This window comes from Typha latifolia, chromosome 1 (genome assembly GCF_019914945.1).
Source record: "Typha latifolia isolate L0001 chromosome 1, TyphaL0001v2, whole genome shotgun sequence".
Classification (NCBI taxonomy): Eukaryota; Viridiplantae; Streptophyta; class Magnoliopsida; order Poales; family Typhaceae; genus Typha; species Typha latifolia.
In genome coordinates this window covers 7501488-7516612 of record NC_133086.1, presented here as the reverse complement: position 1 = coordinate 7516612, position 15125 = coordinate 7501488, and the positions used below count along the sequence as shown (strand labels likewise).

The window sequence follows — 15125 nt, the reverse complement described above, 5'->3', positions numbered from 1 at the left end:
TAAACGATTCAAAGATATTGAAAGTGTTGCTGAAAGATTAACTATAGCGGCATCAATTTATCGACGACGCATGAAAATTTTCTACTCAGAAAACACGAGAAAGCATTTAATATGTTGTTTCATCTATCCATAAATATAATTCTATTGGTGGTTATGATTATTGTTGTTATTATTATTATTGTTGTTGCTATTACATCTAGCTACCGCTAGAAGAGAGCCAAATGTAGGTTATCAACCAGTTGGGACCTCGCTAATCTATAGACCAAGTCATCGACCGGCACTTCCGCATCCTATCATTATGATAAATCTAAAAATTAAAAGAAATAGAAAAAAGATAGATAAAACTTCTTCATCCTAATGAAAACATCTCTGGGTGATGAAAAACCCTAACGAAAGATAGAGGACATGTAGGTGAGAACCACAAGGCAAGGGTAAAGAGACAAAGGGAAGAGGTATAGGAGTAGAGTTGTTGGTTTGTGATCACTAAATGTACATGAAGGAAGAGAGGGTAGAAAGAGGTTTTGCATGCATGTGAACATGATGGTACATGGCCACAGTAGAAGCCCAGACCAAACCCTAATATTGCACCAAACCCAATTCAAGAATGGAGTAGTAGAGTAGAGTTAACAACAAAGAGGTCACGAGAAGGCTCTTGGCAGAGAGGCCTCATTCAAACCTTGTGACCGTTAAGGCTGTTCTATCTGATTGGCCAGCAATTTAGAGTTCCAATGAATGTACTTGATGCATGGGGTCTTTTGATCATGATATTATCCTCCCTATAGATTAGATTAAGGTTAAATAGCATACATCTAAATATATAAAAACATCTATTTATAATATATTTTCATTATTTTTATTCATATTACTGGATAATAGGATAATTTGGAAGTTTAAACTGCTACCAACAATATATATAATATCTCAACATGCATGCCTGCTCATATGTGTATCCTATGCATTGCATTGCACATAGAAAGAGGATAGATAAATATTGAATTGGCTATATCATGGAGATATCACAATTTAATTATTTTTTAATTTAATATATAAAATTAAGTGCATAAATTTTCTATGTTTGATGTGCCTTTTGTTATAATGGAGTGTGACTTTTAGAAATATTAGTTAAGTAGCAAGGGTTTAGAAAGTTTGGCTCTAGTAAACTAACCCTAAACTTTTGTTGTTAGATAATCCCTTAACAAAGGCTAGGTTCATACCATAATTCTTATTCTAATCTTCTAAGTGTTGTCAAAATCAAAATGTTTGGGTTGAAGCAAACTTCGAGGGATAAATTAGCCAAATTCATTTAGAAGATTAGTGGCCACTAACTTGATTTCATAACCAAACGCTAGTTTTTTTTTCTCTTCTAAAAGCATGATTAACTTAGTTTTTATCCCCATTTGAAATAAGTTTATAGGTTCAAAAAAAAAAAAGTTACCATTTTACTCTTAATAAAACAAAATGGCAATATCTATCATTTGGCACGTAGAAACTTCCTTTTCATTCCTACAAACATGCATTTCCTATCTAGAAGCTTATATTAGCAACTACTGATCGAGAGACATTGCTAATATATATGTAGGCATTGCGTCTCTGAATTAAAAATCGATGTATCCCATCCATTGGCTAGAATTTACCTAAGATAATCTCAATTCTTACTTTTTACTCTAATCTTAGAAACACTCTAGTTTAAACTGCATATCTTATCAAAGGTAATGATAATATTATTTATTCATAGTTTAGGACCAAACACTCAATTTAACTAAATCGGTTTAGAGGTACATCTTGAAGGATAAAAAAGAAAAAGAAAAATGAGAACGCCACCTTACGTAGATATATCTAACAAGCCTTTTCTGTTTAAGGTCAGCAAACATAATGATAGGCTCTAGCATCTCAACTAAAATGACAAACTTAGATAATGCTAAGTCCAATATAGATGAAATGGAATCTTGTCATGTACTGTTGTAGGGTGGCCCATCACTATGATGTAGACAAATGCTATATGATGGTGAAAATTAATAACCTCCAACAAGGAAAAAGAATGGGGGTTGGACGATGTTATATTGAGATTGTGAGAATGTATGATAGAGAGAGATCGGAGGGGAGGTATAAGTAAAATTTACAATAATTGACAAATAGCTGAGAAATCATCAAAGGAGAGTGATCAGTTCTATTTCACTCTGATAGTAACTCTGATAGTAAAGTTGCTATTTTCTCCGACATGAAGCCTGAGGTCGTTAAAGTGGAGAAGTGAAAGATACAGTGGTTTCTCTCCCACTAGAGTTCTTCCCATATTGTTGCCATTGGCAGCTCTAGACTTTTGCTGATGGATGTAAGAGAACTGTAGTCCTCTACAGCTGGGTGTAAATGTGTAGCTTAGTAGTAGCTAATCTGTTGTATAAATTTTGTATGAATCCATAAGTCAAAGAGAATGGACATGAAAGAGATATTTGTGGTGTTTGATTGTGCATAGATTCAAGCATAGCAATCTAAAAATTCCATTTTGTTTTTAAAAGAGAAAAAGAGAAGAAAGATGTTACTTAGTTGTATTATTCTTTGTAATAGAGTGGACAAAAAGGGTGAGGTGATATCCTCCCCGTGAGGGGTATTTTGGAGGCATTCACCACTCAATACTCACAAAATCACACATTCCTTATTAATCCCTACGTTGCTTAACATATGATATAACCTCAAAACCTACTTATCTTTTAATTTCTATACCTTTTTTTAAATTTTATATTTGCATGTATGTGTATCAGTGTATGTACCACCCTTTTCTATCGAAACCATTCTTAGTTACTTTTTAATAACTATATGCTAAAATCTGAACCATTTAATAAAAGCAACAAATAAACAATGGATAAAAGATATTTTTATCTATTTTAAATATATCTAAATTTAACTGTGGGTCAACTTTTATGGCGCATAATACCTTGTTTGCTTTGACATTAAGTGAAAATATAGAATAATTATTTTAGATTCTTACTCTTCAAATTGTACCTCTAATCTAGAATAGAGTATTCTAATGTAATCTAGATTCTAGAAGTAATAATCATCTTTAGTATAACATAAAGTTTAGATAAAGTATAAATAAAAAATAAAAAATTGAGTCAAATGTCATTGAGTTGATATATAAATTTAAATTAAATATATGCAATATATATATATATATATATATATATATATATATATATATATATATATATATATATATATATATTTGTAAGTATGTAATGAGATAGGCGGTAACTTAAGAGAGGAGATAGATAGAAAAATTGAGTGAAAAAATTAGGCCAAAAATATTGAGCAGAAAATAATGAAATAGGTGGATGATAGGAGAGAGAATTTTAAAAATAACTTTAGTCAAATAATGAGTAAAATTATGATTGAGATTATGTGTGCAATAATTTAAATAGTTGTTCTAATCTAAAGTATAAATAATTTGATATCTCTTTTTTAATCTATAATAATATTTTTTAATCTAGAATCCGTAAAGCAATTGGGGAATGACATAACGCGTAAATATCAACTTTAGAGACGAAATTTTAGAAGGGTATAAATGAAAAATATTAATTAATCATTGCATATTAATGAACCCCACAACTCCTGCTCTAAGATAATTATCTGGGATTGTTGGTCTGGATCACTTCAACTTAGCTGGCATTCTTCCACATGCTCTTCTTGCTGTTTTGCTAAACAAGAGATTGTTAAGATGATACGTATCGATTGATTAAATTAATGTAATAAATCATTAACTTATGGGCAATAGGATGATTAATCCAATTCAATTTAACTCAAAAGAGATATTTATGTATATCTAATGCTATTACTAAACGCTAGCATTACCGGATACGACAAAGTACGCACTTCAAAAGTTGTTTAGAGGTAAAAATTTCACTTGGCATTGGAGGGTAGTTTGAATAATATCTGGCACATAAATTGGATAGTTTTTTGTGTTTTGAAGTTTAACTTGTGGCAGTTTATGTGGGTGGCTATCAGGAGTTACATATAGGTTTGAGGCCTCCTTCCCTCTCTTTAAACAACCTAAGTCACCCCAGACTTGAACACTGCCACAGAGAGATAGAGAGAGAGAGAGAGAGAGAGAGAGAGAGAGAGAGAGAGAGAGAGAGAGAGAGAGAGAGAGAGAGAGAGAGAGAGAGAGAGAGGGAGAGAGAGGGAGAGAGAGATGGTGTCTAGGGAGCACAAGAGAGCTGATGATCTACATGAGAAGTTGCAGCTTCTTCGCTCAATCACCAATTCCCGTGCAGTAATTTACTTCAAGTTTATATTCGTATTCATGGCATCTTAATGCTCTTATCTAGACATTCGCATCGTTTCATGGTCTTTTTCTGCAATTCTTCTTCTTCTTCTTCTTTGAATTTTCTTTTCTTATTTCCTCAAACAGCTATACATGTTGTCTCTTTATTATCAATTACTCAGACATGTTAGAATATGAGAGAAGGAAGTGAAATTAAAAGGAAGAAAACAAGATGATAAGCTAATACATAAACAACCATTGGTTCACAATCAAACTCTCTCCTTTTACCCCTTCAGTATTACATCTAGGAGTGCATAGCTTTTGATTTCCTTGATCTAGGCAATGTATATATTCATCTGATTCTTATCTTCTATTTTGTGATACACAGCCAAATGAGATGTCGATCATTGTCGATGCATCGAGGTACATCGAGAAATTGAAACAGAAGGTTGTAAGACTGCATCAAGAGATTGCGTGCACGCAAAATATCGTCAAACAAGAACATGTACCTATGGTAGCATTGATATCATTTATTTCCGTTGTGTTCTCAAATTATTCTCATCTTCTGATATACTTCTACTTGCATCCAAACTCATGCCAGGTCACTGTTGAAACCCTAGAGAGAGGATTCCTCATCAATGTGTTTTCAGAGACGAGCTACCCAGGGTTGCTTGTCTCCATTCTGGAAGCATTTGAAGAGCTGGGTCTCAATGTACTGGAAGCTAGGGCTTCATGCACTGACAAATTTTGTCTCCAAGCGGTTGGAGGAGAAGTAAGAAGAAATAATCCATGTATTGGCTTACAATTCCAACATATGGTTTCATCTCCTTTTGTTTCTTCTTTTATCAAACATAAGATTTGAATCTGTTAGTTTTATCCAGGATAAAAACTTTCCTTCATACAGAATATATTGATAGAAAAGAGAACTTGGGTAGAATAATTTGCTCAGAAGTTCTAATAGGTACTGCTTGCTAGTAGTCTTGATCATTTACTTTACAAAATAATGTCCATAATCTACCTGGAAAAATACTAAACTAACTCCAACTAAATTCTTCAAATGCTTTTATCATAAATATCTAGATGTTGCTCGCATTCTTAAACAAGAATAATTCTACATTGATAAGAAAATGTTAGTACAAGACTACAAGATTTAGCTTGTAACTAATACCTGTCTCTCCATGATGAACAATACTATTATGATATAAACATAGTTACATACGCAGAATATTCTTCATACAACACAAGTAGATGATTACCAAAGTTCTGTATTGCAGGAACAAACCGAAAGTGTGGATGCTCATGTTGTGAAACAAGCAGTGCTGCAGGCCATCAAGAATTGCTCTGGAAGTGGTTAACAAGATTGAAATGTTCAGCTTTTTTGTTGTGATTGGAAGTTCCCTTTACGAAGGCTTTTAAGTTCTCTGTATAATTATCAGATAACTTAGCAAAATGCGAGAGCATGGTGTACCACAAAAAGGAAGCACCTGTGTATTAATGAAAATGTTGTATGTTATTGTACCCAACTGCTTTGTTTCGTTTCTGAAGGATATAAACAGTGAAGAAACATTTCTTTGATAAAGTTATGACCCCTACAGTCTGCTGGATAGCAAACTAAATCAAAAGCTTGTTCAAGCACCAAATAGTATCATCTGATGTGCATAGTAATTATAATTCATTTTGGCAAAAGACAAGCCTACAGTGAGAATAAATCTAATGAAATCAAGAACGAGATGCTTTAGTAACTCGGGAAAAGAAAAAAAGATGGGATATGTTAATGTTCTTATGGTAGATTATCCCTCAGGTATAACATAAACATATATACATTCACAGGCTAGATTCCAGAAACCTAGTGGAAAACAGAAGCAATGTGATGTCTTTACCTGTGTACCAGCGTCTACACCACAAACTGCTAAGATGGCAGCATTTGACAGAACTCCTTATCTTCTCTGTAATCGAACCATGTAGTTGACAGTGCATGACTATAGGTTGCATCATCAATAAAGCAAATAGCAGAAAGGAAAACTAGGAATTGAAGTGAACTTACTAATATCTTGCCATATTTTTTTCCACCCATGTGAAAAGGTATGAGTTCAAAGATGTACTTGAACTAAATAACCCTTAAAAAGTGTGCTTATGATAACCCTAAAAAGTGTCCTTATGATAACCTTTAGTCCTGACGAGGCAATGAACACCTCTAATCAAATTGTGATGTGCAGTGGAATCTTGCCTGTCTGGCCTTTATATCTTGTGCTTAGCACCTGATTCTGACTTGTGTAATTGATATGTAATTGCCTGGTTCATGAACTGAAGCTTTTTCACACGGAAAAAAAAATGTAGAAACTTTTAAAGTTCAGGATTTTACCATTTCAATATGCTTACAACAGTAGCACTGTAATTTGTGAAAAGAATATATATCCAAAAAAGATTATAAATTCTACAAGAGTTCAAAACAAATTTATTGATCATAACTCCATTCCACATCCGGTTGAACTCACGAGGAACATGAAATGTCATCCCAAATGCAACAAAATGGGGCTTTTATTCCGAGTTCATAGGATCTACGCTTCAGCACTCATTTTATATCCAACATTCCTAGATTTTGCAACATCCCTAGTGAGGCTGGTGTCAAAAAATGCTTCCATGCCACAAGGGAGAGAATTGCCAGGGTTCAAAGCTTGTTCCTGCAGACATTGAGCTCATGCTTCCATGGCCAAGATGATCATTCTAAATGCAAATGGCATACATATGGAGGCCGGTCTTTTGTGGGTCCTCCTAAGTGAGAAAGCTAGTGATGCTGCCACAGCTGAAGCCTAGAATATCCTGGAAAAACAGCATCACTCAGATGTTTGCACATAGACCTAGCATCATCGCCTGATTTTGGTTGCTTAAGAAGACAATAATAAGTGAAAAATGTGTCTCATATTTGTCTCTATAGATTAGCAATATTGTGCACCACTGGGTGGCAAATTCCACCTTGTTTTCTACTTTTCTTTCTTGTGTTCTTTTTTCTTCTGACAGAGGCATTTTGTGAATCTGCATCCTAGATCATACTTACTCCTATGTATGAGGAACCTATTTCCCAAGAAACCACCATAGGAAATTGAATAGAGAATAACCGGAGGAAACAATCTAAAAGAATTTGGAATTTTGTAATATACACCTTATAACAACCTTTGGATAAATGTAAATCATCAACCAGCATGATGCATGAGAAACCTAGCATCGAGATATTTTCCTTATACAGAAAAGTAAACTCAGAACTACATTGATAACACATGATGAGAAAAGAAAAAGATGTGGATCTCTCCAGTCACGTCAAGCCACTGGAGAGAGGAAAAACTTTGCACACGTTTTCAGAAAAAGGGAAAAATTGGGGGCAAAACATACCTTCTGCGGGTGTGAGATCAGCAAGATCTATTTACTATTATAACTCAACCTCAATTTCTTCACTTGCACAAAATCCTCTTTCCACACTTTCCATGCCTTTCTGACTTCATCCAATTCTGTATCTGGAATGCTTGTGTACAAATCTAAGTTATCCACCCATTCCTTCCATGGGGATTTGGACGCATCTAAGAATTGTGAGACCTCAGGCAACAACACAGTCGAGTAATACTCCTCAATCGCTTTCTGGATTTCTTCAGATTCAGCCATTGTTTGGATTTCAGGTCGTATGATCTTTCCAGGTCGCTTTCTCACAAAGAAGTGATTGCCCTTAAGGATCAGAACCTCTGAAGGGGCAAGGGGTAAAACAATGCGAGAGAACTTTGCAAGAGACAATTCTATGATATCTTTCGGTAACAATCCACGCTTCACTGCTACAGCAGTCCCAACCATTTTCCGGATCTGTGATGACAAGTATGTTACGAATAATTAAGATATGCACAACCTCAGATCATGGTTGAATATCAGTCATCACAATAAAATGAAGCTACTATGGAATGGATACATGGAACACAGTTAAACTTTGCCCATAATTTTGCCGTTATAATGTGTTATACAACAAAGTTTGTATCAGAAACCTACTTTCAAGTTATAATGCTCATCTTCGATAACTGAAATATACGCAAGATCTAGGTCAACAGTTTGAACTGAGAAGGGTGATAGTTAAAAGCATCATAAAGAAAAGTAACATGGGTCTGAATACAAGCATAACTAGACTACAGGAAGGTCGAATCAAATCCACATACCAAAAATTTTACACCAAAATTTTTGAAGTTGACACATAAAGGCCTCAAAGAAAGAATGGACATATAATCAGGCATGCATAAGAAGAATAACAGAGAGGTTGCATCAAATAATTCAACCTCCAAATAAGGACTATTTAGTACCAAACATTTAGCTTTTAAGCCTATGTTCTCCAACAGTAGTTTTATCTCTGTATATGATTTACTCAGTATAATACTTCATTTAGGTTCATCATAAGTTCATAGCAGAAATGCAGGATTTGTAACAAATCATCTAAATCTCAAGTTGCTTTAGTTTGAGTTCAGTCCCACAATTTTGCAGATGAAATCTGAAGTTCCATGTTCTTATCAATAGAGAGCACAAAAATTTTGCCAGAATATATTACAGTCATCTTAAAAGAAGAAAAGACTTTGCATTCTATATGTAGATATATGTACAACAAATTTTGCATATCATCATAGAAGGAGCTCATATTTGCTAGTCAAAAAGAAAGAACAAAAGTGATTTGTCTACCTGATGTAGCATGAATGATTCCCCACATATAGATAATTCCACATAATTCATTCCTGATGAGTTCTCTATATTTCCACAAGAGCAGCTAAAGATCTTTCTGAAGTGTGATGCATTTAGTCTATCCAATTCATCAGGCTCACGAAGCCATCTTGCACGAACCACTTGACAACCCCATGAATCTCTCGATTCATCATTTTGTTCCATGGAATCTTCTTGTTCGTTGCAGTCAACATCAGACAGAAGATTTGACTGTTCTTCACAGTGATCTACTGCAGCTTCCTCATCTCCAGTGTCTACATATTGACTTTTCCCAACTACAGAGGACATAGAGTTCTCTAAAGATATTGTTCTTATTTTTCGGCCTTTCCGAGAAGGTTGTTTCCTATACTTGGAACGAACTGTGTAGTTATGAAATGGATGTTCTCCCTGGATTGGAAACAAATAAGACATTATATTTTCTATCTGCCAATAGCTCAACCTGTACATGTAATTTTATCACTTTAACAGTTAACACATGAAGCTCATGCAAAGGCCCATGCATGAATTTCAACTAATTAATGTTAATCATGTAAAAGACTTTCAAAGATGCTGACCATGCAATATAAGCTGAAGAACCAATTACATACCTAAAGCTATGCACAACATATTTACCAACAAGCATTTTGCTACATGTATTGCAAGTCACCAATTGGTCGAGGAAGTTTCTTCCATTAGTATATTCATGGCATTCATTAAAATTTTAGAATAGATGCTTATGCAAGGATTGTTGTGCTAGTGGCAAGGGGCATGTCGACCTTGGCTCAGCACGGTAAGTATCACTAGCATATGTCGTGCCTATTTGTTCGCACACTAAATAGTCTTGACATGCCGAAAAACAATCTATAAACTTTTCTACGACCTTAAAATAGATTTTAGGAGCTAAATTTAAAGTCATTCAGTACCATATGTTAGTGTAGCATATGCAATTAGATTCTAATATCATGTTTTCCCCCAATTTTTCTCAAATCCTCTTTGTTGGGGCAAATAACTTGAGTAAAACTGAATTCCAAAATTTGAAGTATGTATAGATCAAGCACCAAAATACAAAGAGGAATCAAAAGAAATGAAAGAGACCCCAAATTAGATTTTTTTTTTTTTAATAAGATATGTTCAATTCTAGTGGCGCATATTGATGAGTAGACATGAATGAGTATCAAGATACTCTCCCTGTATCAATGTCAATAACTTACTGGCACGATGTGTATCGACTTATGCAAACCCGCATGGTAATCCATGTGCTTAAGATTTCCACAACTTGTATATCCATTAAAATCAGGCCATAAAGGACTAGGAAGAGTATCTGAATTGATCCCAACGTTATCTCCTAAGAACTTATGTAAGACATGTCAACTTGAAACAAAGGCATATCTGCACAAATAAAGCCAATAAAACAAGTACCTCAAAGCTTTTCAGTATATTGTTGAAGTCAGCTAAATGATCATGGATTTCTGCAGAGCTGCAGTCACCTTTGATCCCAATAATTTCAGCAGGAAGGAGATAAGAGTACATCCGGAGAGAACACTCGCTTCTTGCATCAAAACCCCTAAAGTTAAAGGTAATATTCTCTTGCATCAAAACTCCTAAAGTCAAAGGTAACTAAGAAGAATATGAAGTCACTTAAAATTTTATTAGAGAGAGAAGTTAAAAACTTCTATTTAACCAAATAGAGAAGTTACTTGTACTTTTACCAGCCACGTTCATGAGGAAAAGCAACAGACCAAGCATCAGATTTTGCAGCTCATAAGGGCAAACTATGATTGAAAACTCACTATATGCCTCACTTATTAGGAACATGTCTTGAAAGGACAAAAATATATGAAACTATATCCGATTGATACTGAAAGATGAGAAAAATATGCGACATAAACAGTGATATATTCTTGGAAAACTGGACAACATCAGGTGCTTGAGTGAAAGCCTTCCATTCTTGTGCATGCATCCATGCATATCTAGTTATGGATAAAGGCGGGCTCAAATTGAGGGGAACTTTTCCTTTCAATACTAAGGACTAAATGACAAAAGATAGTCTGGACCAGAGCTTTTCAGAGATACCATGAGATATAATCATTTAGAACTGTGCATGTTTCTCCAGAATCAAGCATACAAGAGTACAAGAAAAGCAATTAAGGTTTGAAATATAGGGAGTGAAACTGAAATGTCATCCTCAACAGCAACAGGTAATAGCTTTTACTGACAACAGCAAAGGCATAACAGTTGCCAGCAAGGAATGGCACTGCACATCATATATACTTAGTTTCATGATAAACCACAACTAGTACTAGGTGTCATCACCATTTTGATGTGTTACTTGGTTACATCAAAAAATAAGAAACAGATTAAAAGCACTTTCACAGTGGTTTGCACTTTGCAGTATACTTTTTATCATTTTCTATATGCAGTTAAATGTATAAATACTAAGTCGAATAAAACAAGGAATACTTTCTTACTTTTGGGAAGGTAAAATGCTGAAAATTTTGACATCTCTGGGTAAGTTAGAGTTAATATAATTTGCAAGATTAATGCCAGCAGGATCTTCCTTCCATGCATTTTCTGGGATTTCCATCTTCAATGATATCATGGTCGCCAATGAATGAACCTAGCAGATGGAGAATTTGGAACACAGAGATGATTGCAACCTCATTTAGAGCATTTCATGTTAGTTGAAAAAGGTTAAAAAAAACCAATAGAAATTTTCAAGCTTTAAGATCAAGAGAGACGAGAAAGACAAGAAGTGGTCTACAGAAATTTTGACAGACTCCAGCATGACTACATTCATCTTGTAGCAATTTTTTGGCTAAACATCTTTTCAATATCTCTATTCTCTAGTTGCATAAATTGAATACAATAAATATTGACGACTAAACTGTGGATATCATCTCATTAATGAAATAACAATATTGAGATATCGAATTGTTATATTGCCAAACTACATAGGTATCTTTGTCAAATGTAGCTGGGATCCTGGGAGTATCTCATTGATTGGAATGCTAACTAGCAAAACTAGAAACATTCATCCAGATTTTTAGTAATGGCATACGTCTACTTTGTGATTTATGTGCTCTTTTGCATCATAAAGATATGATCTTACACAGATCTAACAGAGGGTACTTCCAATGAAGGCTAAACAAGAATGGTCGTTTTGGGTCAGTATGATGTAGATCTAAATGAGATATTCAGCCATAATAACTTCCCATGATTTATTCAGATGAGCCCAAATAGGATGGTCTGACTTCTGAGACTTCTGAGTTGTTTCAGATTCAAAAAGGAAAGAAGACATAACAAGAAGGAATGAATACATAAGAAGAGGAAGTAACAGGAGATTAAGAAAAGAAACAAATAAGGAACCTGGAATAGTGGACTCTCTCTGGAATGCCACAGAGCTGTCATTTCCTCACAATGAGGAAATCGAAAGGTCTTAATTCATCAGCTTATATGAGAAAACTGTTCGGTAAGCCCTCTAGTAGGGCCCTTCTAATCTAAATGCCATTAAGTTAAAAATTATACTCCAACCACATCCAAATAAATCTAAGCATAGTCTAAACTAACTAACATTAGACTCAAACAGAAACATATTGAATACCTAAGAAAATGAGTCTAAGGTGGAGACATATTAAAAGAAATTTCAGATCTGAAACAAATCAATTCTAAACAGTACATAAGTTCTTCTAGTTCCCATGAAGCGCCTTCTTTGAGTCCATGTCCGTCCATACTCTGAAGTCTTCTTTGAGTGCCAATATAGGTGCTGAATCCATCATTATTATTACCACAATCTCCATCAGAGTCAATATTTGACATGATATGGGAGGGGACATAGACTAAGACATAGACTAAGTTCAAATGTTGCACTAACAAAACGTGGATATAACACCCTAAATCTATTTAAACCTCAAAGAAATGCACTCAAACTCAAACAACAGCAATAAATCTATTTGCTGATTCTGATTAGGTAGCAAAGTTTTGTGCCAAGTGAATAAGTCAGCTTTAAAGTGGATCTTCCTCTGATGTACTTGGAAGGCTATAGTTTATCAGTCTTAGCCATCGTTTTTTCCAATTAAATGGTATTTCTATAGCAATTGGGGCTATGGATTTTCAGTTCATGGGAGGTAGTATGGGATCGGTAGAAGGTGAGAAAATCACCTGTTTGATTGAATATGCGACCATCCTCTGAAATTGAGACTCAATTTGTCATCTAAGTAGTCTTGTTATATATCTTTCTTCTGTTTCTCCTTCTCATTCTTGATATAAGATTGCTTAACACATTATTAAACCAATACCCATGAAACTAGCATGTGCCAACTTAATGATATACGACATGACCACTAAGAAAAGTTCTGAGGTATTATTGAGTCAGCTTTTTTTATCATTAAAACTTTATACCTCATTTTTTTATGGTGAATGTCCTATCAAACTGGATAAGCAAAGAATGAAATGTCCTTACTCCTTATTAACATGGCCACTTTGGAAATAAGAGCCAAACTTTTATACAATTCCTCCCTAGATATTTCCTTTTTCTAGGTTGTAGACAACATGGCGAAGGTTTACACAAGAAATTAAATTGCTCAAAATTATGGTGAGAAAATCCTTATAAGAATTTGATCCAAGTAAAGCACATGTATAGACAAAGTGGCCCAACATACCTATCATTTACTCAAGTATGGTGAGGAAGAAGATCATAGATGCATATTTAATTACTCAAATTAGGTACAGGAGATAAAAATTCTGATGATAGTAGTCTTTTGAAAAATCAATGAATAAATGGGGAAGAAGGATAATTCATCTTTCATAATATGTAAGAATCATTTGGCTAAAACTGATAAGGGTTAACATGATGCTTACTCCTTTATCAGTTCTGCTACTCCTAGCCCATCCGATTTTATGAAGATATCCATGATTACTGTCAAGAATGCCACCTGCCTTAAAGATGCCAGATTCCAATTCTGCTTCAATTGCTACATTGGAAGATTGGAAAGCTTTAGCAAAAGCCCATCCACGCTAAGCTGATGAATTGCATAAGGACATTATTACCTTGGTAGGTTAAAGAAATAAATAGGCGACAAAAATGTGAAGTGTTTTCCAATAAAAGTATAAAACTAACATTTACCATTCAAAAATCAAATACCAACACAACAAAAAAGTTACGACACCTATTGTACTGATTAGGTAACAACTTGCTCACAGAAGCAAGATTATGAATGACGGATACTCGGAGACTTTCGTGGAGTAAAAGTAAAACATGAAATTTGAAGTTCAAATTTTTCAGCTGAAACAGATCCAAGCACCCCAATTTCGGGATCTTCAGCCTACATTGGATTTGCAACTTACAGTTGAGAATGAACAACCTGCCGTCCCGAGTGGAACTCAATGAATGGACCACAATCTCACTACTTTTTTTTATAATTTCACTGTTTTCAATAGAGAAGGTTTTGATTTTAATTCATAAAAATTCGCATTGGATACTATATCCCAACCACTCTTATAAATTTAGCAAGCTAAGGCATCGGTGGCTCCTCACGCTTGCTATCTCTATCCATAGATGTATATGTAAACGTATAGGTATGCATCAGGATCAAGCCAAGAAAAACGAAGAATCCTATACAGTCTTACTCGGACAGGAGTTGACGTCTCGCTGCTTCTGAAGGCCTACAAAACGAAAGCAACAGCTAAAACTCATCAAGAACACAAAAGATGTACTAAAAGCGAGGAAGTCTGCGCCTGCGTCACCTTTGTAGTTGGTTCCCACGTACCCGACGCGCATCACGACCTTCTTCTTACGGACGGGCTCCCACCTCAAGCCTCCGCCGTCGGAGGAAGGCGGAGAAGAGGGAGAGGAGGCGCAGAGAACGGTGAGGGTTCTAGGGTTTGGACGGCGAGAGATGGAAGTGGGGATCCAGAGAAGGGAGAGAGAGCTAAGATGAGGTGAGAAGGGGAGACGAAGGGAAGAGACGGCGGCCATTTTTTGGACTGGAGAAGAGCAGAATGGCGAGTATTCGTCTTGGACTCATGGATAGAGGGGGGATCAGATTTGTTTTACAAATATAAGTAAAATAGAAGGACGAATTTGCAAATGTACAACATAGAAGGAAATTTGGAGCTTTTTGGAAAAATATATATATTTTAAGTTTTAATAATA

General features: G+C 35.0%; 2 protein-coding genes across 11 annotated transcripts; one reads left to right on the top strand and one right to left on the bottom strand.

The window, feature by feature from the left end:
- The first annotated feature begins 4022 nt into the window (after positions 1-4022).
- On the top strand, positions 4023-5834 carry LOC140799261 (transcription factor bHLH61-like). 5 transcript variants are annotated; one of them, XM_073153523.1, is made up of 4 exons: positions 4023-4259; positions 4644-4760; positions 4857-5027; positions 5530-5834. In XM_073153523.1, exons 1-4 carry the CDS (start codon positions 4212-4214, stop codon positions 5608-5610), a joined length of 417 nt encoding a protein of 138 aa, XP_073009624.1. In that variant the 5' UTR covers positions 4023-4211; the 3' UTR covers positions 5611-5834. The 5 variants fall into 5 exon arrangements, with proteins under 5 accessions (XP_073009624.1, XP_073009614.1, XP_073009631.1 ...); XM_073153513.1 differs by having other exon boundaries at positions 4644-4769; XM_073153530.1 differs by having other exon boundaries at positions 4023-4264; positions 4644-4769; positions 4857-5046; positions 5530-5778.
- On the bottom strand, positions 5348-15005 carry LOC140799238 (putative tRNA pseudouridine synthase). Of its 6 annotated transcripts, none has more exons than XR_012110965.1 (9): positions 14717-14990; positions 14600-14635; positions 13832-13944; positions 11443-11591; positions 10394-10538; positions 8957-9382; positions 7643-8101; positions 6136-6201; positions 5348-5739 (listed from the first exon to the last, which is right to left on the bottom strand). XR_012110965.1 is itself a non-coding variant. In XM_073153468.1 (8 exons), the coding sequence occupies exons 1-7, from the start codon at positions 14946-14948 to the stop codon at positions 7670-7672; spliced, it is 1533 nt and encodes a 510-aa protein (XP_073009569.1). In that variant the 5' UTR covers positions 14949-15001; the 3' UTR covers positions 5348-5739; positions 7643-7669. The 6 variants fall into 6 exon arrangements, 4 of the variants coding, with proteins under 4 accessions (XP_073009569.1, XP_073009557.1, XP_073009582.1 ...); XR_012110966.1 differs by having other exon boundaries at positions 5348-5676; XM_073153468.1 differs by lacking the exon at positions 6136-6201 and having other exon boundaries at positions 14717-15001.
- Positions 15006-15125: the final 120 nt, after the last annotated feature.